Source organism: Microtus ochrogaster, unplaced genomic scaffold (assembly GCF_000317375.1).
Source record: "Microtus ochrogaster isolate Prairie Vole_2 unplaced genomic scaffold, MicOch1.0 UNK14, whole genome shotgun sequence".
Lineage (NCBI taxonomy): Eukaryota > Metazoa > Chordata > Mammalia > Rodentia > Cricetidae > Microtus > Microtus ochrogaster.
The window spans coordinates 3,089,487-3,110,775 of NW_004949112.1; the positions used below are offsets into that span (position 1 = coordinate 3,089,487).

The 21,289-nt window shown below is 52.3% G+C and overlaps 3 protein-coding genes, 1 long non-coding RNA gene and 4 other non-coding genes across 16 annotated transcripts in view; 2 read left to right on the forward strand and 6 right to left on the reverse strand.

Annotated features, from left to right (window-relative positions):
• Positions 1-4,209: 4,209 nt before the first annotated feature.
• On the forward strand, positions 4,210-9,249 carry Acp4 (acid phosphatase 4). The gene is made up of 10 exons (XM_026789113.1): positions 4,210-4,400; positions 4,478-4,582; positions 4,661-4,747; positions 5,810-5,956; positions 6,487-6,585; positions 6,659-6,754; positions 7,372-7,504; positions 7,588-7,670; positions 7,919-8,046; positions 8,130-9,249. Exons 1-10 carry the CDS (start codon positions 4,290-4,292, stop codon positions 8,497-8,499), a joined length of 1,359 nt encoding a protein of 452 aa, XP_026644914.1. The 5' UTR covers positions 4,210-4,289; the 3' UTR covers positions 8,500-9,249.
• A 52-nt stretch (positions 9,250-9,301) lies between these two features.
• On the reverse strand, positions 9,302-14,826 carry CUNH19orf48 (chromosome unknown C19orf48 homolog). Of its 8 annotated transcripts, none has more exons than XM_026789109.1 (6): positions 14,727-14,749; positions 13,979-14,157; positions 13,142-13,182; positions 11,628-11,664; positions 11,287-11,316; positions 9,302-10,995 (listed from the first exon to the last, which is right to left on the reverse strand). In XM_026789109.1, exon 6 carries the CDS (start codon positions 10,936-10,938, stop codon positions 10,084-10,086), a length of 855 nt encoding a protein of 284 aa, XP_026644910.1. In that variant the 5' UTR covers positions 10,939-10,995; positions 11,287-11,316; positions 11,628-11,664; positions 13,142-13,182; positions 13,979-14,157; positions 14,727-14,749; the 3' UTR covers positions 9,302-10,083. The 8 variants fall into 8 exon arrangements, with proteins under 8 accessions (XP_026644910.1, XP_013209145.1, XP_026644912.1 ...); XM_013353691.2 differs by lacking the exon at positions 14,727-14,749 and adding an exon at positions 14,554-14,709; XM_026789111.1 differs by lacking the exon at positions 13,979-14,157 and having other exon boundaries at positions 11,628-11,667; positions 14,727-14,826.
• Positions 11,064-11,156, reverse strand: LOC113458337. The gene has a single exon (XR_003378722.1). It is a non-coding gene; the product is annotated as a small nucleolar RNA SNORD88 (small nucleolar RNA).
• Positions 11,401-11,490, reverse strand: LOC113458336. The gene has a single exon (XR_003378721.1). It is a non-coding gene; the product is annotated as a small nucleolar RNA SNORD88 (small nucleolar RNA).
• Positions 11,739-11,829, reverse strand: LOC113458335. The gene has a single exon (XR_003378720.1). It is a non-coding gene; the product is annotated as a small nucleolar RNA SNORD88 (small nucleolar RNA).
• LOC113458338 lies at positions 13,254-13,348 on the reverse strand. The gene has a single exon (XR_003378723.1). It is a non-coding gene; the product is annotated as a small nucleolar RNA SNORD88 (small nucleolar RNA).
• LOC113458304 overlaps positions 14,821-21,289 on the forward strand; it is a 7,623-nt gene continuing 1,154 nt past the window's right edge. Inside the window, exons 1-2 of one of the 2 annotated variants that reach the window (XR_003378694.1) lie at positions 14,821-14,890; positions 18,788-19,037. This is a non-coding gene — a long non-coding RNA (uncharacterized LOC113458304). Of the gene's footprint in view, positions 14,891-16,444; positions 16,546-18,787; positions 19,038-21,289 lie in introns of those variants that run through there. The other variant, XR_003378695.1, reaches the window with a different exon arrangement.
• LOC113458302 overlaps positions 19,704-21,289 on the reverse strand; it is a 4,958-nt gene continuing 3,372 nt past the window's right edge. The window contains exon 2 of the mRNA XM_026789107.1: positions 19,704-20,670. Coding sequence (XP_026644908.1) covers positions 20,424-20,670 — 247 coding nt within the window. The 3' untranslated portion in view covers positions 19,704-20,423. The remainder of the gene's footprint in view (positions 20,671-21,289) is intronic.

The window sequence follows — 21,289 nt, forward strand, 5'->3', positions numbered from 1 at the left end:
GGTCCAGGGCCCAGCCTCCTCCCTCAGACTCAGAGGTCCAGGGCCCAGCCTCCTCCCTCAGATCTAGGGGCCAGGTCTCTACTTTTCTTCTTCCTACTGAGGTTTTGGCTGACTATGTGTAGTCCCTGGACCTGTGGGGAGTAGGACTTAGGGAGTAGGGAGCCTTGATCTGATGCTGTTACATTTATTAGATCTCAGAGGCCAGAGCGATGGTAGAACAGGTAGAGGCCAGGTAGGTGGGCTGGGGAGCCATGGCTTCTCACTGCTGCGAGGCCGGGTTGGTGGGCTGGGGAGCCGTGCCTTCTCACTGCTGCGCCTAGAGCAGAGACAGAAGCGTGATGGAGACACGTGGCAACTTGGTACAGAAAAGCTACAAGGGCAAAAGCAGAGACACGAGACACAGACCCTCCTACACTCTGTCTTCCCCTCACCTTGTTGAAGAAGTAGATGGAGGCTAGGACGGTGAACACGGCTATGGCCAAGGTCACATTCTGGGAGAGGAGGAGGAGGCCAGAAGTTAGCTCCCTCCCCTCCCTGTCCCCACCCCTGCCCGTCCCTTCACCCGTCCTCACTTCCTGCAAGTTCATAGCCATGGGTCCTAACCACACAGCGACTTGACCTCCCTCCCCCAGGCCTCTGAGTCAGACAGGAAAGAGGCCTCAAGAATGGGAGGGGTTGTCGGGGAGACCAGAATGGTGACCATGGTGACCAGGGAAGGGCATTTTGGGTAGAAGAGACATTCACACTGGGGCCTGGGGAGAAGGGAATGTGGGCATGGACTGTCACGTGTGGTACCCAAATCCAGCATCAAGACCTAAGAGATTGGAGAGTCCAGAACTGGATCTCCAAGTCACACTGAGTTCTGTTTTCTTCCCTGGAGTGTGCTGGGGATGGGAGAACTGTGAGCAGGGGAGGAACAGAGTGACTCTGGTATCTTGAGGCAGGAGAATGCCTAAGGTGTGGAGAACAGGCCCAATGGTCTAGGAAACATGGGGTCCTCATGTCAGAGGTTAGACCAGAATTTGGTCTCCAGTTTGTAAGGGTGGCAGAACATCATGGTAGTGTGAAGGATGGTGGTGGTAGCGGCAAATCCTGATGTCTGGACCACAGACAGCCAGGCACTTTGAGTCTGACCACGCAGCGCTCTGTGCCTTTAGAACGGCTCCCCAGGATACTGGAGAAACAAAGGAGCGGGCAGATGAACACACGTGTTGAACTGCCGTCACCTTCACAAATATTGCTAGCTGTGCACAGAGGGGCCCAGGCCTTTGCAGTGAAGCCCGCGCCTGGACACTGAGGACAGGGTGGGAAACCTCCTGTGTGGGCTTGAATCCCAGCTCTCTAGTGGGATGACCTCGGGTGAGTCATTTAAAGATGTCTCACCCTAGCTGGGCGGTGGTGGCTCATGCTTTAATCCCACCACTTGGGAGGCAGAGGCAGGCAGATCTTTGTGAGTTCAAGGCAGCCTGGTCTACAAATTGAGTTCCAGGACAGCCAGAACTGTTACACAGAAAAACCATGTCTGAAAAAAACAAACCAAAAATAAAAATAATAAAAAAAGATGTCTGAGCCATTTTTTGTTTGCATTAAAAAAAAACATATGCCGGGCAATGGTGGCGCATGCCTTTAATCCCAGCACTCGGGAGGCAGAGGCAGGCGGATCTCTGTGAGTTCGAGACCAGCCTGGTCTACAAGAGCTAGTTCCAGGATAGGCTCCAAAACCACAGAGAAACCCTGTCTCGAAAAACCAAAAAAAAAAAAATAAAAAAATAAAAAAAATAATAAAAGAAAACATATCCTCCATAAGGGGCAAGGGAGGTGCCCAGTGGGTAAAGCACTTATCACATAACCACGAAGGCCTGGGTTCAATTCCCTAGCACTCCTATAAAAAGCCAGGTGTGGCACATGTGCCTGTTACCTTAGCACTGCAGAGGTGGAGACAGGAGATCCCTGGTGCTTGCTAGCCAAATCAGTGAGCTCCAGACTCAGTGACAGCCATCAGAATAGGTGAAAGGCAACTAAGGAAGACGTTTGGCAGTGACCTCTGGCCTCTACACACAGAAGAAACTTCTGTTTGTGGTGCAGGTGCTTCTCTAGTCCAGGGTGGGAAGAAGTCTCGAGAGGCTCACGAAGCTCGAGGTATCTTTGCAGATTCACAAGTCACATAAGCAGTAGCTGGGAGCTGGAGGGAGGACAGTCCTAAGAGCAGCCGCCTGCGAGGTGCCTGCACAGAGGACCCCAGTGACACAGCCTCCCTGAATCATCCCTCTGTGGGACTTTCTGGTACTGCAGCTGCTTCTGAGTCTCCCCACTGGTTCACCATGCTGGACTTGAAATAATTTCTTGGGTCCACTGTTGCTCTTTTTGTCTGGATTGGAGTTCAAAGTCACCTTCAGCTACATGGTGCATAGAGAGCCCAAGGGTGCCTGAGATACAGGAGACCCTGTTACTAAGCGAATACACCAATACATAAAACAATTAAGGGCTGTCGAGATAGCTCAGTGGGTAGCCTGTTGACAAGTCTGAGGGCCTGAGTTCCACTCCCAGAACTCACAGGGCAGAAGGACAGAATTGACGAGTTCTCCTCTGACCTTTGTGTATGTGCTATGCCATACGGATCCCCCACCCCACAAGTGTAATAGATTTCAATGAAGAAAAAGAATAAACACACATATGTACTCAAAAAGAGGGAGAAGCAGGGGACACCAGATTATGGAATCCAGTGGTCCTCCTTCCTAGCTGGTGGTGGATGCGTGGCCTGAGGATGCTGCGATTTCCAGTCTCACAAACTGTGGACCTGGGACCTCCAGGGCAGCTGGGCATCATGGGTTCTCTGCGGCTGACTGTTATCTGAGCACTTGGGAAGCTGGAGTGTTGCGAGTTCTAGCCAGTCCAGGCTGCAGAGTAAGTTCAAGGCTAACCTGGGCAATGCAGCACAATTCTATCTACAACATTTAAACAAGGGGTCAGGTGTTGTGGGTAGAGATGTAGTCCCACGGTCCAGCACTGGCTCAGCCTGTGTCAAGTGATAGCAGTATTAAACAAGAGGACCTGGGTTCAGTTTCCAGAACTCACAGGGTGCCTTGGGACCATCTGTAATTCCAGTTCCAGAGGATCCAGTGCCCTCTCTGGCCCCTGTGGGCATGCATGCATATACATATAGGCATATAAAATAAAAATAAGTAAAATCATGGCCTGATGTAGTGATTGATACACACCTTTAATCTCAGCACTTGAGAGGCAGAGATTTGTGAGTCTGGTCTACATACTGAGTTTTAGGACAGCCAGAACTACATAGGGAGACCCTGACTCAAATCACCACTTCAAAAAAAAAATCTCAAAAATTAAACAGCTAGACTCTCTCTATGCTAAGCCTTCTCAATTCTTGACCCATAAAACCCATGAGCAATAACAACTCATTGCCTTAAAATACTGAGCTTGGGGCCAGGGAGGTGGCTCACTGGCCTCACAAGCACAAGGTTCTGAGTTCTACTCCCAAGTACCCGTGTTAAAGATCTTGGCACAGTGGCTTGTGACTGTAATCCCAGAGTTTGTGAGGTTGAGACAGGAGGATTCCTGGAGCTCAGTCTAGCGTGAATCAGCGGGCTCCAGGGTAAGTGAGAGACACCTGACATCTGGCCTCTACACGCATGTACTCCTGCACACACATAAACACAAATTGCTTGAATTTTGGGGTCATTTGCTGTGTGGTTGCAACTTCTCAACAGTTTCTTTCTCAAACAGGTTCTCTGAAGTGCTTTGAACTCATCCGATCTGCGCTGGGCGATGAAGGCACACAGAACAAAGTAACTTGGTGATGGTGAGATTTGAACCTGGTCTGTCTGCTTCTGGCTTGGGTATTGTGCTACAGGGCCCTGTTGGTTTTAATCATTTTTATGTGGTGTGGGAAGAAATTGGAATCTTCAAGACGTCCAAGGAGGCCTCAGAGACTCCTAACATTTTAGAAAAGGAATGGGGAGACCTGGGGAAGCCGGGGTGGGGGTGGGGTTCCCTGTAACTACCTCTCAGCCTTGCCACTTCCTAGATGGTTCCTCAGGCTGTGCCTCAACCTCCCCATCAGCACAGCAGGGATGCTGGCGGTCATATGGACACCTCCTGGGGGGGGTCTGTGAAGACGAACCAGGTTAATCCCAGGATCCCTAGCCTGGAGCAGAGCTGGGGAGCATGCTGGGGCCTGCAATGCTGGCAGGGGGCTGAGTCTGAGGCTAATGAGCAGGTGAGGCCACAGCACAGACGGAGGCTGAGCTCAGCGTCTGCTCTCTGTGGAAATGGCCGAGCCTGGGTCTCAGTGCCACACCGCTGGACCCTTACTGCTGCTGCTGCTGCTGCTGCTACCACCCCAGACCCTGCTGGAGGGGCCCCTGCTGTTTGTGGCTCTGGTGCGCAGCCTCTCACCCCACCTGACCCACTCTCTACCTCCCAGACCAACCCTGACCTGGTTCTCCACCATCCCCAGGTGTTCCGTCATGGCGACCGGGCCCCACTGGCCTCCTACCCCACAGACCCACACAAGGAAGCTGCCTCCACCTTGTGGCCTCGAGGCCTGGGCCAGCTGACCAAGGTGAGGAGGGAAAGAGGGTGAGGAAGAGGGCTGGGAGACAGGTGATGACAGTCCGCTGAGACCGGCTTCTGTTCCCAGGAGGGGATCCGCCAGCAGCTGGAGCTTGGCCGATTCCTGAGGAGGCGGTACAAGGCCTTCCTGAGCCCAGAGTTCCGGCGTGAAGAGGTACCTTGCTGACCTTTAGTCCCAAAGCCCTTTGGTCTTTACCTCTTTTCTTAGTTTCTATCAGCCTGTCTTGCACTCCCATGGGCTTTTGTCAGTAAGGAATCTACACTGACCTCTGACCTCAAACTATGACACAGTGTGACCACTGACCCAACCTCAGCCTTTGTCTTGATTCCCAAAGATTCCATCCTGACCTTCTGACCTTTGAACCTGATTCAGTCTGTGATCCTTGTTTTGCCTTCCTGATGTTTCTTAGGAGGTGGGGTTTCTTGGGAGGGTTCTAGGCCTACATATACTTGTTAATTTTTTTTCTTTTTTCTGGCCCAACAAGCCTCTCTGCCAATGCATAATCCAAATTAGACCAAATCAAACCGAATTAAAAGAAGCCCAGATTTAATGGATGCCAGTGCTCCCGGGTGGCCCTCTGGGAAATCATGGAGAAGGGGAACGGAGAACCTGGGAGACCATGTGTTTGTTCTGGGGGAGGGGCAGTTTAAATAGCCTATGGGAGTGGTCTTGGCCCTCCCTGGGGACGGGTCACTGTTTGGCAGGTTTTCTTGGAGGCGGAGCCTGGACTGAGGCAACTCCCAGGGAAAGGGGCTTGAAATGGAACTTTCCACCCAACGTTCCGGACTTTTTTTTTTTTTTTTTTTGTCTTTTCAGCTTTTTTTTTTTTCTTTTTTTTCTTTTTTTTTTTTTTTTTTTTTTTTTTGGGGGTAAGGATGTTAGGGCTGAGGTGATGATGCTTCAACCAAACAATACCCGGCAAGTCCTCCATCACCGAGCAACACCCCCAGTTCCACCTCCAGCCTTTGACCTCTGCCCTCTGGCCTGACTGACTTCTCTGAGGGCTGTTATTCAGTTCCCACCTTCAACATCTTGACCTTTCACTTCCAAGCCCCTTGATCTGATCTTAACTCTCCACACCTCGGGAGACCCATACAGTCTAACACACCACCCATCTCTGACCCGTGACCCTCAATGCCTGACTGAATTTGAAGCTTTTGATTTGGAACACTGCTGACCTCAGCCTGCACCTTTCTACCGCCCCATCCACCCCAGGTATACATCCGCAGCACAGACTTTGACCGCACACTGGAGAGTGCACAGGCCAACCTGGCTGGGCTGTTCCCTGAGGCTGCCCCTGGAAGTCCCGAGGCTGACTGGAAGCCCATTCCAGTGCACACAGTGCCCGTGTCTGAGGACAAGGTCAGGGGGGCTGGATCTGATGGGAGAAACAGAAGGATCTTGAGTTCAAGGTCATTCTGGGAACCTTAGAGACACTTTGTCAAAGTGAAAAGTTTAACAAGAGGACTTGGGGTGTGGGTCAGTGGCAGAACCCTCCTCTTTGAACCCCACAATGAGGAGGGACTGGGGGTGTGGCTCAGTGGTAAAGCACCCATCTAGAACCTCCCAGTGAGGAGCTGGGGCTATGGTTTAGAGGTAGAGGGATTGCCTGGCTTGTCCAAGGTCCTGGGTTCCATAACCAGCACCACACATATACAAAAAGGGATGAAAGCAAAATATAACACTGAGCTGGAAAGGGCCAGAGGCAGCTTCCAGCCAGCTGGACCCACTTCTGGGCTTCCAAGCCCAGAACAGCTATTATTAGCAAGACTGTCCCTGGTGGGTCCAGAGGGGTAAGCTGCCAGCCCTGGCCAGCTTAGCTGGGGGAGAGGCGTGGCCAACTGTGAGACCCCAGACTCCCGCTGTCTTCCCTGAGCCTCAGTCTCCCCCAGTTGCTGAGGTTTCCCATGCGCAGCTGTCCTCGATACCATGAGCTGCTGCGGGAGTCCACAGAGGCAGCTGACTACCAGGAGGCCCTGGAGGGCTGGACGGTGAGTGCCGTGGTGGGCTTGGGTGTCAAGCAAGGATGGGTCAGGGTTCACCCAACTCCGCATCTCCACCCAGGACTTTCTGACCCGCCTGGGCAACTTCACGGGGTTGTCACTGGTTGGAGAACCACTCCGCAGGGCATGGAAAGTTTTGGACACACTCATCTGTCAGGTGAGCGGGGACTTCAGGTCTGCACTTGACTCGCTGCTCGTTATGACAAGTGACTTAGCCCTGTGTACCCTGGCTTCCCCTTCTGTATGGTGACAGGCTGGGAGGATGGTGGCATAGTATAATACACCCCTTTCCTGGTACCATTTCATTGGATCCATCTAGAATCCCAAATGTCAGATTCCAAGGCATCTCTTGGTAAGGACTCTGGTCTGGTACCTGCTCTGGCCCACACTGTGGTGAGCTGACCTTTGAAGGGTTTGAATGAGGGTCAGGGTCTGCAGGACAGGCTGTCAGGAAAGCGCTTGAGTTTGGACTGCCCACACCTACACGAAAAACCTGGATGTAGCAGCTCACAGCTAAATCCTGGTACTGAGGCCTTGACAGGAGAATCCCAGAGGCTCAGTGGCTAGCCAGCCTTGCCCACTAGTAGAGTTCCAGGCCAGTGAGACCCTCAAGTTAGGTTGAGCAGTCCTGAGAAACATCTGCAGGTAACCTCTAACCTATACATACATGCACATGTGGGCACACACATGCATCGCACACAAGCACATACAAAACAAATGAGTGTGTGTGTGACTGGGGACTTCCTCACCAGGCCCTCTCTCCTCTCTCCCCAGCGTGCCCATGGCCTCACCCTTCCATCCTGGGCCTCCCCAGATGTCTTGAGGACTCTGTCACAGATTTCAGCTCTGGATATCAGGGCACATGTGGGCCCACCCAGGGCAGCCGAAAAGGCCCAGCTGACAGGGGGTGAGGTGTGGAGCCCATGGGGCTGGGGGACCTGGTCTTCAGGTCGGGAGGGGGCATATAAACACTCTGCTCCTGTCCATCAGGGATTCTGCTGGATGCCATCCTCAGCAATTTCTCCCGGGCCCAGCGCCTGGGGCTGCCCCTCAAGATGGTCATGTACTCAGCTGTGAGTCCTTGGGAAAGACAGGCATTGCGACTACATGGGTGGCAGGGGTGGTGGTGGTAAGACCATGTAGTCACTAGAAACAGTAAAGATGGAGGAGGGGTCAGAGGAACAAGACTGTTGACTAGAACTGCCCAGGCACAATCTGCATGTCTGGACAGTCATTACAGAATGCCCATGGTGTGTAGATAGGAGTGCTCTGGAATCACTTCTGGGGTCCTAATTCACCCCCTCAATGGAATTATCTGCAGCACGACAGCACCCTGCTGGCCCTCCAGGGGGCCTTAGGCCTCTACGATGGGAACACCCCGCCTTATGCCGCCTGCATGGCCTTTGAGTTCCGGGGGAGCTCCAGAGACCCTGAGGAGGAGGATGGAGAGTGAGGATGGGTGATGGCTTGGCATTGGGTGGGATGGACTCTCAGGGGAGAATGGGTGATGCTACTGACCTCTCCACCTCCAGGAATGTCACCATCTCTCTCATCTACCGAAATGACACTTCCCGCCCACCCCTGCCGCTCAGGGTCCCTGGGTGCCCAGCCCCCTGTCCACTTGGGCGCTTCCAGCAACTGACTGCTCCAGCCAGGCCTCCAGCTCACGGGGCCCCCTGCCATGGTTCCTATGAGCCTACCAGCCCGCCAGGTGACAGCCCTCTGCACAGGGGTGGGAGTGGGGAATTCCCAAGGCCTGGGATTCACAACCCCCATGTTCTTCCTGCAGCCACGGTGCCCCTGCTGGCTGGAGCTGTGGCTGTGTTGGCTGTGCTGAGCCTGGGGCTGGGCCTGCTGGCCTGGAGGCCCAGCTGCCTGAGGGCCCTGGGAGGGGCTGTATGAGGGGGATGGATAGACACAACAGCACCCCTTCAGCTGACACTGGACCCCAACACGTGTGCTCACCTGCTTCTCTGACTTGTCACTTACTGTGCTCGCGCGTGTGGGGATGAAGGCTGGGTGGGCCCCAGGCCCTGTGTAGGCAGTAAGCATGGGTGCGGGTGAGAGCCTACAGCCCAAGACCACATAGGACTGTCTCAGGGTCACCTAGTACCCCAATTATGAATCAGATGGAGAAAGGGGTTTCCCAGGGTATTGGCTAAGGTAACCAGTGTCTTCTGAAAGCCTCACTCATCTCTAACCTAAGTTCCTCAAGGACCTGTTGATGAGCCTGCATCCATACCCCACTCCCTACAGCCTAGCAATCACGCCATTGGCATCATCTGGAGCCCCACACCCATTGTCTTGTATACCCACTGCCACAACTGACATGGGAAAATCAAAGGGTGTTGTCTTGAGAGGAGGCCAGGCTTCTATCTGGGGGAGGTACAAGACCCAAAATCCTGAGGAAGCTAAGGAGCATCCCCTGGAATCCCAGGACAGCCTGAGTGAGCTAGAGGGTCTGGTTCACAAGAACCAACATAAACTCGAACCAAACGCAGGCTGCTAGGTAGGGAGGGCTAAGGTCAGCCGGCGGCTGTGACTGTCCCCCACCAGCCCACTTTTCCTCAGCAGACCGCTGGAGCATCCTCTGGAAACAGGCCAGAGGTGGGCAAGCAAGCCTGTGCCTCACCTGCCCCGGACCCAGGCCGTCACCCCGATCCTACCCGCGCCGGGACCAAGTCAAACAGCACACCCCACAGAGGGCCATGAACCAGCCATTTAATAGGAACTCACGAAGGCAGAAGCTCCAGGGCTGCCTACCTCGCCCCTCCACTAAATCCAGACCTACACTGGCCAGGGGCCATGTGTGCAGCCAGGGACACCAGACCCAGCTGGAAGGTGCTTCAAAAGGGAAAGGCATGGCTAAAAGAAAACGGGGACAGGGTCCCCAAAGCAAAGTCTTTACAAAAGGGGGCTCTCCTCTCCCCAAAACCAAAGTGTCACATAAGCTCAAAATAAAATATAAAGTAAAAATGCTGCATTAGAAAAGTTTACAATGTTGAGCCTTTAAAATAGGGAGACTGGCCCTAAAGTGTCAACACCCAGCAAAGTCCATGAAGTGTGGCCTCTACCTAAAATATTATGTAAGTGTTGCATTGAAAAAGTAAAAACTTCAAGATGGCCTGTATGTAGTGCTTTGGGGCTCACGTGGAGGCAGAGGGGTGGGGACCCTGAAGTGGACACCCACCTCAGCATGACCTTAGGCTCCAACCCAAGGGGTTTAACTTCAGGGCTATAAGCACCCTAGATTCACAGCAAATGGCCACCCGTGGCTCACTTCCCACATGGACTGTGTGACTGGGGACATGCACACCCCTCTTTGGGGACCACTGAACTTGGCACTAAGTGCTGGAGGGACAGACGTGGGGAAGGTACGCCAAGCTGTTTCTTTCCTAGTGGCCTAGGTTGCAAGCTGCCTCCGTGAAATTAACCTTCCCACCTTCAACCCTTGGGTGCAAGTGTGCTCTCGAAGTCAGTCCAGGTCTAGTCGTGCCTCACAGGTGGCTCCTCCCCACAGGCCTGGTCGGAGTAGGGAGGTGGTGGGGGCTGTTCCTCAGCCAGCCCATAGCTGGGGTGGCCACGACTGCGCTTGGCTTCTTTGATGTACAGTTCCAGGAGTACCTTAGTAGGCTGCCTGTCCACTTGCTCCCGGGGCACGCCGTGGCTGAGCAGCCAGCTTAGGAGGTCCTTTCGAGTTGGGTTGGGCCCCAGCATGAGCTTGGTGCGGCCTGGCTGGCTCTGGCGCCAAAGCAGGCCCACGTCAGCAATGGTCTGGATCTCCATGACAGCCTCTAGTACTGTCATGCCACGCACCAGCAGACTGACCAGTGAGAGCCGCAGCTCAGAGGGTGCTGCTGTGAGCAGGCGCCGCTGCAGGCTCTGAGTGAAGGCCACATCCTCTGGGGCCAGGTCCACAGGCCCTTCCGGGTCAAGGTAGATCCACTCAATCATACCCAGCTCACGCACCAGCTGGATGCCTTCCTCCATGGTGGTCCAAGGCCTAAAGGGCAGCTCAGTGGCCTCAAAATGCAGGGAGGATTCCCAGCGCTGGCGCCAGGCCTGCAGCAGCCAGCTCAGCAGTGTCTGGCAGCCGCTCCCTCGCAGGGCCTTGCAGCGGTAGTTAAAGATAGCATCATGCGTGAGGTCACCCAGCAACCCCAGCTCCCCGGAATTCAAGGACAGGGCAGGACCTCCCTGGTCATACACCCGCAGGATCCAGGTGACCATGAGCTCATTGGGGTTTTGCTTGAAACGCCGTGAGATAGCCAACAGCTCCGTGTATGTGTAGTAGCGGTCCCCCCGACCTATCTGGGTGGGTACGAGCACTCTCTCCGCCATGGCCCTACAGCCTCAAGGCTAGGACAGCAAGGGGCTAGAAGCAATGTTGCTGCGGAGCTGCAAAAAGACACAGGGCATGGTAGTGGTGAAGGGTCACGTTCCCACCTAGCATCCCCCTGAAACAGAAACCCCTCAGACCCCCAGATGTCAAAGGTCCTGGAGGCTTGCACCATGTCATCAGGGTGGTCAGAGCCCAGTGCTGTACATCATGGGGGTTACCAAGAGCAGTATGACAGGATGCCTCATAGCAACCTGGTCAGGCTTCTTTACCCATTCTTATTGTCTGAATGGAGCTCATGTGATTAGCATTAAGACCTCTACCCCAATTCCAGACAGCCCTGTTCTTACCTGGGGAAGCAGGCTGTCTGCAGGAACCACCTGTAGGCAGGAAGGAGAGGGGAAAGAAGTTGGTAAGGTGCAGAAAGACCATGACACCCCCCCATTCACTCCTCCTTGGAGTCAGGACCCCTCAGACCCACAGGTGTCAAAGGTCCTGGGGAGCTCCATGTCCTCAGGGTGGTCAGAGCCCAGTGCTGGACATCACAGGGGTTCCTGAGCATAGACACCGACAGCATTTCTTACAGCACAATGTCTCCAGTGCTAAGAAAGCACGAGCGGAGTCTGACCTGAGCTGTTGGTACCTGCTGTCCTAAGACCTTTACCCCGCCTCAGACAACCCTTCTGCTTACCTGAAGGGAAGCCTGGCTATCTGGAGGAACTGCCCGTCTGCTGGCAGGAGGGGAAAGAGGCTGGTGAGAAGCATGAAAGCACAACTTCCCCATCCACTCCCTTTGTAGCCAGGACCCCTCAGACCCCTGGGTGTCAAAGGTCCCTGGGGGGCACCATGTCCTCAGGGTGGTCAGAGCCCAGTGCTGGACATCACAGGGGTCCCGGTAATATGCACACTCCCTCTCTGATGTCCCAAGGACAGTATAGCCTCTACCTCCCAAAGCAGAGGGTTACAGATACACACTACCATAGTCCATCTTAATTATTTTTGTATGTAACCCAGACTGGATTTGAACTCAGGATCCTCCTGCCCCAGCCACCTGGAACGCTGAGATTATAAGCAGGTATCCCTCACTGTCCACCCTGACCCTACTTGGTGCCTTCCAGCTGCTCTGCTGCAAAGACCGCCACTCTGTCCTTGGGAATGTGGGACAGAGGAGAGAGAGGCTGGTCCTGGTCTCATGGCTCAGCTTCAGGCCTGTTTGAATTTCCCAGGATGTGGTGAACGTGTGCCTCAATGGCTCCTGCTTTTCCTGTAGGCCCACTTCCCCCAAACCAACTCTTCACCCTGCCTGATCTTGAGGTCAGCATCACTGTTCCATACTGCAACTTGGGGAAGCAATGACTTCGCTGCCAGAGTATTCTGTGGAGGAAAAATGCCACCTGCGTATTGCTAGGATCCTGGTGGGATTTGGGGAACTCAGTTTCCTCAAATCCTGTGGCCTTCTCCTCCACCCAACAGCCCAGACTGGCTGTGAACTCGTGGTCATCCTGCTCTGCGGGGCCTCAAGAACTTAGTTTTAGTCCGAGTCTAAATTTTGTGTAGAAATGAGCTGTCCAAAGATGTAGCCACATAATTAAGAATGAAAAACCCAGCCCCAGCAACTCCTATTTGAGATGCTTCTAAGCCCCATATGGTTGCGGGGTGGACAATGGCACATCTGTCTTAGTGGAACATGAAACAAGAAGAAATTCTCCTGGAGCCGAGAACTTGTTCTTTTTCAGATTAACACACATTCCTGTCTTCTGATTATTATTTTAATAATGACTCCTATGTAAATTCAAGGTTCTTTTTCTAAAAAGCATAATCTTTTTTATATACACATGATTTGCTAGGACTTACAGGATGCTCAAAAGTATCCAGTCCAAAATCCAGTGGGCAGATGATAATGCTGACAGCCATTTTGCTCCCTCTACCGAGTTTGAAAATTGGGTCCTTTCTGCACCTTACCCAGCCTTTGATGTGTCTGCTCCACCTAAAACACCCAAGTTTATGTGAGATGGCTCACTGACCGGTAGACCAGTATGGAGTTATGAACAGCAGGGCTGGAATCTTTACTAACTAGCTGATGGGTCTCCTGAGAGTTTTAATATGTAACATTCCCATAATTACTGATCCAAATTACGGAAAGTGACCTAAGAGAAAAGGTATACTCTTTTATGTGTAGACAGACCAAAAAGTGAAGGTTCTCACCACGAGATGGCGGTGGATGGTTACTCGGCTTCAAGATACACCTGTAATACAGGAAGGACTTGGTGAGAGTATATGTGTTGGGACAGGCCACAGGTGTAGAACATCAAAACCAGAGCCCCTCAGACCCTCCAGGTGTCAAAGATCCTGGAGGGGCACTGTGTCCTCAAGGATGATCGGAGCCCAGTGCTAAAAACATCATGGGAGCCTCAGACCTTCTGTATCAAGGCTACTTGCCTTCAGGGATGGTGGCCAAGCTATAAACACAAAATCCACTAGTTGCTCCAACTTTCCTAGTGACAGAGGTCCACAGATTCCCTATGGACCCACACCATGAAGAGGACTCTGAAGCTCCTGTCTTGACTGTATCTGCTAGCAACATTGAAAACCAAAACCTGTAAAGACACAAATCCCTCCAAAGTACCTGGTAGGAGAAATGACTGTTCTGCGGAGGAGCAAACAACAACAACAACAACAACAAAACCCAACCACACACACACAAAACCAACACAAAACACTTTTAAAGATATAAATGATATATCAGCCAGATTCGAACCACCCTAAGAAAGGCATGTGGCAGATGCCGTCACAATGAACACAAAGAGAACAGCAGGATCCCAGGAGGAAAGAGTCTAATCAAGTGTGATAATGGCACTGACCAGGCAGAAAAAGGCTGTTTGAGAGGTGAACGTGTGGTTAAAATATTTTGGGTGAAATATATAGTTTATTTTAGAAATTCGAGTAGCTGGGATGACATGCTTGCACCATCAGGACCAACACAGTATTAGTATTCTTGCAGGTGAAAAAAGGCCTGACTTCCTTTCTCCTGGCTACTCCTACCTGCTGCTCCGAAGCAATCCAGGCCTCCACGTGCACTCACTTCCGCCTTGGTAACTCCGTATCTTGTATCCGCCCCTACACCCCATCCTCCTCCAGCCCTTACGTGTTCTAGGTTGCACAAAAATGTCAAAATCCCTCACGGGAGAGGGGCAGTGGTAGAGATTTCCCACGGAGAGAACCTGCAGGTAGCACGGGGCTGTCACTGGGAGGAAAATTCTATGTTACACACATCCCCTCCCTGTCACCTAAAACGGGTAAGATGGCGGACAAGACCCGCGACGTGAGCAGCAGAAATGGCGTAGCCGGGCTAAGGCGCAGACAAAGGAAGGCCGGCCCCGGCAGCCCCAGCTCCACGCACCTGGCGGAAGGCACCGTCCCCGAAAGTGTCCGCATCCCGACACCCCGGCCCCAACCCGAGCGCCCCCGCGGCCCCAAGCAGCACCCTTGAGCCCGTCCACGCGACAGGCACGCCCACGACCGGGCCACGGAGACCTCAGGCCACGCGCTTCCCAGCGCAGCGCGCAAAGCTGCACCGCAGACCGCATGGCGCCGAGGCCAACCTCTGGAAGACTCACCAAAACGGAGGTCACGTCCCACGAGCTCCCCGCAAGCGCGCGCCGGGGCCGCGAGTCCCACTTTATAGCGCGCGCCGCCTGTCAGTCCCGCCCACCGCGCCCTCAAGGCCCCGCCCCTAGCGTCTCAGGCTCTGCCCCGAGGGGGCCCTCAATGGAGTCTTTGCTGGGCTCACGCGTGGCTGGTGGAAGAAACACCGTGCGTCCGTGGCCGCTGGAGCATCACTGATTAGGACATAAGATATGTTGGAGGACTCATCTGGACAGCTCTTCCGTCACTCTCAGCAGGCAGTTCTGAGGCTGCCCCCGAAGAGGGCGGGACGAGAAAGGCCCCCTAGAGGTAGGCGGGGCCAGGCGCGGAAGCCACGGGCTCGCCAGCGCGGCGGAGGGCGGGGGAAAGGGCGGCCCAGCAGTGGTCGCCGCCGCAGCGCGGGAGGCGGGACCAGGCACAGGCTGACGGCTTTGTAGGGAAGCACGGGCGTGGTGCAGTTAGAGGCGTTGGGGTCCGTGCTCTGTGGTGGGCGGGGAACAGGAACGCTAGGGCGAAGTGGCGGGCGTTCTCTGTGCCTGAAACAGCGTGCCTGGGACTGGGCTGCTGGGTCTGAGGGAGGAGGGCTGAGTCCTGGGAGGTGCAAAATGTGAGAGAGGTGATGCCAAGTGACAGGACAGGCCAAGCTTTTCTAATTAATAATGTTTCTTTGTCATTTGGGAGCTGAATGGCGGGATAAAGAAAGACTCATTACACTCCTTCCCCAATCACCGTTGCTCATCTGTCGTTTTAGCAAAGAATTCTCAAATTGCCTCAACTCCAGATAATCTGCCTGTGCCCGGATTATCTTGGTTAGGTTAATTGATGGGGGACCATGGGCTGTATAAACGGAGAGAGCTGTGCACAAGTGTTCGCATCCCTCTGCTTCCTGACCAGCTGCCTCCTCAAGCTCCTGCCTGCCTCCTTGGCCCACCCCTACACCATGTGATGGACTGTACTTTAACTGTGAACCTTTCCATTACGTTGCTTTTATCAGGGTGTTCTATCATAGCAACAGAAGAATAAGACCTTTCTTTTTCCTCATAGCGTGGATCCCCTCTCCTCCCATCTGTTTCCCCGTGGGCACATATTTTGCGTTCCTCTGCACAGGATTGGACTGTGTTTATTTGACCACTTTTGTAGATCTAGTGTAAGGCATGTAGTTGCAGCTCGTCTTTATTTAAAAATGGGCACCTTTGCTGGGGATGTGGCTCAGATGGTAGAGTGCCTGCTCAGCTTTGTAAGAAGTGTTGGTTTCTACCCCAGCAGTATGTAAACCAGGCATGATTGTGCCCACCTGTAATGCCAGCCAGAGATTCAGAACTTAGGTTCTGAATTCAAACCAGCCTGGAATACATGAGGAAGTGTCTACATTATTTTGAAACTAAAATGTATTTATTTTAGATTTATATGTGTGTCTGTGTAACACAAGTGTGCCTAGTGCCCTCAGAGGTCAGAAGAGTCTTGATACTGGAGTTAAGGGTGGTTGTGAGCTGCCACGTGAGTTGTGGGAATCAAGTCCTGGTCCTCTGCAAAAGCACGTGCTCTTCACAGCTTAGTCATCTGTCCAGCTCTTTGTCACTTTTGATAACTCAGTTGTGCAGTTCTTTTTTTAAACATATTTTTATTTTTTTTGTGTGTGTGTCCATATGTTGGGGGGGGTATATGTGTATATATGGGTTCAGTACCTGCAGAGGCCAAAAGAGGCAACAGATTCCCCTAGAACTGGAGTTACAGGCTGTTGTGAGCTACCCAACATGGATGCTGGTAACTGAACTTCTGGGAAAGCAAGCAAACACTTAACTACTAAGCCATCTCTCCAACCCTTTGCTTATGCAGTTCTTGGATGTGAACTTTGTAGATAATATCCTGTGGTGATGTCCGAAGGTTGGACCTGTGTGGTAGATCGTTGCCTCTACAGACAAGGAAACTGAGTCCCAAGTCAACCTTGCTGTGAGTCAGAGCTAGTAAGTGACGGTGTCTAGACCTATAAGAATAAGAAAGGGGGAGCCTCATTCTCTTCTACAGGAGGCAGGTGGTGGGTTTTTTACTTGATATCGACCCTTCCTTGTTCAGCAGATGACTTTTGGCTCCACACCTCCCTCCCAAAACCCTCCCCTGAGAAGCTTGTGTTGAGGGCATTGGGGAGAAGAGTAGGGTAGGGGAGAAACTGCAGGAAGGGATGGGATGTGAGCTGAGGACTTGAATAGGGTTTTCTTGGAAAAGGTGAGCTTAATTATAAAACTACAAGTTGGAGCTATGCCACAGGGAGGCACACCTTTAATCCTAGTGTTGAGGTGGCAGAGGCAGGCCCATCTCTATGAGTTCCAGGCCAGCCTGGTCAACATAGTAAGATCCTGTCTCAAAAACAAAACCACGACAGAAATCAAAAGAACTAAAGCTTGAAGTTAAGACGTGGGGTAAGCAAATAAACATTAAGCACCATGTGGTGGTGCACACCTCCCCCACCACACACACACCAGACAGGGTTGCTCTGGAGCTTTGGAGCCTGCCCTGGAACTTGCTCTGTAGACCAGGCTGGCCTGGAACTCACAGAGATCTGGCGGTGGTGCATACCCTTAATCCCAGCACTCGGGAGGAAGAGACAGGCAGATCTCTGTGCGTTCTAGGCCAGACTGGTCTATAGAGTTAGTTCCAGGACAACAAGCAATACACAGAGAAACCCTGTCTTGAAAAAACAAACAAAAAAAACACCATGTGTATGCCCAGGACCCTCAACCCAGTCTTTTTGCTGGCCTTTGATAGTTTACCCGAGTCCCTTTTCTGTCCCTCTACTTAAGAGTAGCCCACAATGGATAAGGTAGGGGGCGGAGAAATATGACAGTTGCATTTCAGCACACACAGTCAAGTAATGAAATATTCTGGGCAGAAAATATTTTTCTTTAAAATATAAGTTACTCTGGGTTGAGGGGAGCGAGAAGTTACATAACTCATGAGTCTAGGGACAGAGGCCAGCTTGTCAGGCAGCTGGCAGCCGTGAGAGTACATCATTGATGTCCTTTCAGTGTCCTGTCCTAAGACCATATGGCCTGGACTGCCAGGATGGACCAGAAGCTCATGTAGTTCAGATAGGAGAAGAGACCTGAGAAGGAGGGCAGAGAAGACACAGAGGTCAGTAGGCTAGCCCTCACTGTACCCGACACAGTCCTACCTCAGCCGCTGCCCCATCCCTAATCCCACAGTCAACTCCACCCTCATGCTGTTCCCACCCCACCCCAAGCCTACAGGAATGCCCAGCCCTGGCTCCCACCCTTCCTAGCCCTGTGTGCAACCTGAGCCCCACTCCCAACCATGCCCATCATCCGCACCACTGAGGCCACCCCCACGCCAGTCAGACCAATCATGAAGAAGAAGAAGACATTGATCCAGGCCAGGTAGAAGCTTCTCCCCAGCATGTAGGTCATGCCTTCCTGTAAGAACTTTCGGGCTTGCATCAGGTAGAACAGGACCCCCAGAATGATGCTGACCCCTGTGTGGCATAGACAGGACCACATGTGAGCCCCCTGTGGGCTCAGTCACATGGCTGTGGCTCTCTCACTGTGGTGCTGGTTTCTTTAAACTCCCTGTGTAGCTGAAGGTGACCTAGACCTCTTCCTGTCTCAGATGTGTGTCGGCACACTCGGTGCGTGCAGTTCAGGATGAACTTCGTGCACTCTAGGCAAGTGCTCTACCAGCTGAGCTACACCTCCAGCCCTCCGTTTGCCTCTGCCTCTGCTCCTTCCCTTAGAGCAGCCTCTAATGGACCCGAGCCTCTCAGTATTCTCATCTGTGCAGTGGGCATAACTGCCGACCCATCTGTGAGGGCCATCGTGAAGGTGGGTGGTTATCGGTTATATCCTGACCCATGAAAAACCTCGACTGGGATGATTCTCATGACTACTGGCTCCTTAGTGTTGGGATTCTGGGGCCACAGAGAGAGAATTCGACCATCTTGGGTAATATGAATTGACAGGAAATGAAGGTACTTTGTGAAAAGGGAGAAAAAGCACTTTTTCAGATTTAACAGAACTGGGGCATTTTGTGTGTGTGTGTTATTGAAAATAATGTAAGAAGTGCCCTATATTTAGTTAAAGGACGGAAAAGGATTATCTGACTGAAATGCCTTGTTTTAAAATGAGGTGTTCTCTACCTACTGTGGCTTATATTGAAACAATTATATTTAAGATTTATTTTCTTTCTTAATTATAGGTATGTTTGTGAGGAGGGGGTTGTTCACAACTGGATGCAGTGCCCTCAGGGACCAGAAGAGGACATCAGCTCCTCCCAGAGGGGGCATTACAGGTGGTTGTGATCTGCCACGTGGGTTCTGGGAACAGCACTCTGGTCTTCTGCCAGAACACTGTGTGCTCCTAACCAGCTATCTGTCCAGTCTCAACAGTTCTATTTAGACCATTGAAGGTGTGATGCCTTCATCCCAGCAAGGGAGAGACTGAAGCAGGTAGGTAGCTGGGATTCCTGGGCAGCCCAGCTAGAAACAGACACATTGATGATTTAGCACATGCTACCCCACAAAGCAGACACCTGCTAGCGACCAGCAGACAGGAGTTGCAAGTTCTCTGTTCTCAGCAGTGCTGTTCCTCTCCACAAATGTTTTGTGACGTGACTGGAAGTTGTGGACAGCATCAGTTGTCACCACATTGAAATACTCTCAACCTGGGTCTGTGTGGAAACAGATGTTCCAACCAGCACGTCAGTTTTGAAGTGTTTGGGAAGGTGAACAAGCTAGCTTCCCGTGCTAACCCGCTATCTCTCACCATCCTCACCTCTCGGCCTCCTGCATGCCGGCATGTCAGACCTGGAAAGGAGACCACGGAGAGCACCCGTTTGCATGTGCCTGGAGACTTAGATGTGTCACTAACCCATGTGCCTCAGATGGGCCCTACTTATTTATATGACCTTGACCAGGGGCAATGAGGGGTGAGGGAGGAAAGGGACACCTGCCCAGCTCGTAAGATCAGACACACCAACCTTGGGACTCAGTGCGGTGACAAAGATGACGGAGTTAACGTTTTCTAATTGAATACTCACTACGTCATCACATGACAGAAAATTTTATCCCCAGTGGGCTGAGATGTGTCTCAGTTGGTAGAGTGCTCACCTAACATGCACAAAGCCCCGGGTTCCATCTCCAGAGCCACATAAACTTGGTGTGCCAGCACACACCTGTTGTCCCACGCGGGGGAGGTAGGAACAGGAGGAGTTCACGTACATCTGTCAATCAAGGTCAGCCTCAGCTACTTGAGACCCAGTTTAAAAAAAGAAAAAGAAAAATGTATCCCCACTCAAGATATGAGAGAAATATGACTCGGAGAAATAATGTCGTTTGAAGGAAATGCTGTTGGGAGGCGGGCAGAACTGTACACGGAGCTGCGTGTAGAGGTGGAGTCCAGGCTGTGCTAAGTGAGACTGGGTGGACGACGTCCTTGGGTGGGATGGAAGAAGGTGATGTAGCTGGGAATCGTCTGGCGTGAGTTTCAGGGGACGTTCACAGCTGGTAGGTTAGAGTGCGGACTGAGAAGGAGGTGAAGCTAGAGAGGGGTTGGGACTCAAGGTGAGGTCGAACTTACTAAATGGACGTGGCTGGGCTGACCTTGAGACAGTCATGGCTTGCAGCCAAGTTGGGTGTTGAGATTTGTGAAGAGGCTGAGGATAGTAAGGAGTGTGGTTTGGGAAAAGATGAATTCAGGATGAGGTGGAGATGGAACTGGTGTCAGGGAGGAGGCCTGGGCATTTATATTTGCTGGCTTTGAGATGGGAGTTAGAGATGAGGCTGGTTTCAGGCCTGGATACAACATGGTGACTAGGAATTTGTAAGACGGTAGGGCTAGGCCTGAGGGTGAAGATGAGGATGGGATGGGCTGAGTCTAGAGTAATGTGGCTGTTCTTCATGGTGGGCATTCGTGGGAAGCCTCGTAGTAACATGCCTGTCATGAGGCTGCAGATGAAGAGCGAGAAGTCCATCCAGGGCATGTTGGTGCTGGGGAAGAATATGGTGCTGATGAGACCCATGCAGACGCAGAAGCTCATGATTCCGGAGATGAGAAGGCAGGCCCAGGCCAGGTCCAGCAGGTCTGGGAAAAGAGAAACAAGAACACCAAGCCTGTGCTGAGGAGATGACTTGGCAGTTAAGTGTGCTCACTGCTCTTCTGGAGAACCCGAGTTCACGCTAGGTGGCTTACAACCACCTGTAACTTTAGTTTCAGGGAATATGATGACATCTTCTGGCTTCTGTGAGCACCCGCACTAATGTACACATGCCCACACACAGACACATACATAAAGATTTAAAATAGGTGGTCATGGTGGGGCATGCCTCTAATCCCAGCTCTTGGGAAGCAGAAGAGGGCAGATCTCTGTGAATTTGAGGCTAGCCTGGTTTACACAGTGAGAACCTGTCTCCAGTAAATAAATCTTAAAAAAAAATTAATGTGCAAAGTAATTGAGGAAGTGCCTGACATTAACCTCTGGCCTTCACATCTGTGTGCACATGCTACATGCACACAAAGACTTTCTCATACACACATTGACACATGCAGACACAGATGACGTGCAGACAGACAGACAGACACACATTCTCTCTCTGTCTCTCTCTCTCTCTCTCTCTCTGTCTCTCTCTCTCTGTCTCTCTCTCTCTCTGTCTCTCTCTGTCTCTCTCTCTCTGTCTCTCTCTCTCTGTCTCTCTCTCTGTCT

Excerpts from the sequence above, each read along its gene's own strand:
- Acp4 (XM_026789113.1), top strand. The coding sequence starts at position 4,290 with ATGGCCGAGCCTGGGTCTCAGTGCCACACCGCTGGACCCTTACTGCTG. Across the intron at positions 4,748-5,809 it reads CAGAGTTCCGGCGTGAAGAG|GTATACATCCGCAGCACAGA; the intron begins GTACCTTGCTGA and ends CATCCACCCCAG. Across the intron at positions 7,671-7,918 it reads AGATGGTCATGTACTCAGCT|CACGACAGCACCCTGCTGGC; the intron begins GTGAGTCCTTGG and ends AATTATCTGCAG.
- CUNH19orf48 (XM_026789111.1), bottom strand. The coding sequence starts at position 10,938 with ATGGCGGAGAGAGTGCTCGTACCCACCCAGATAGGTCGGGGGGACCGC.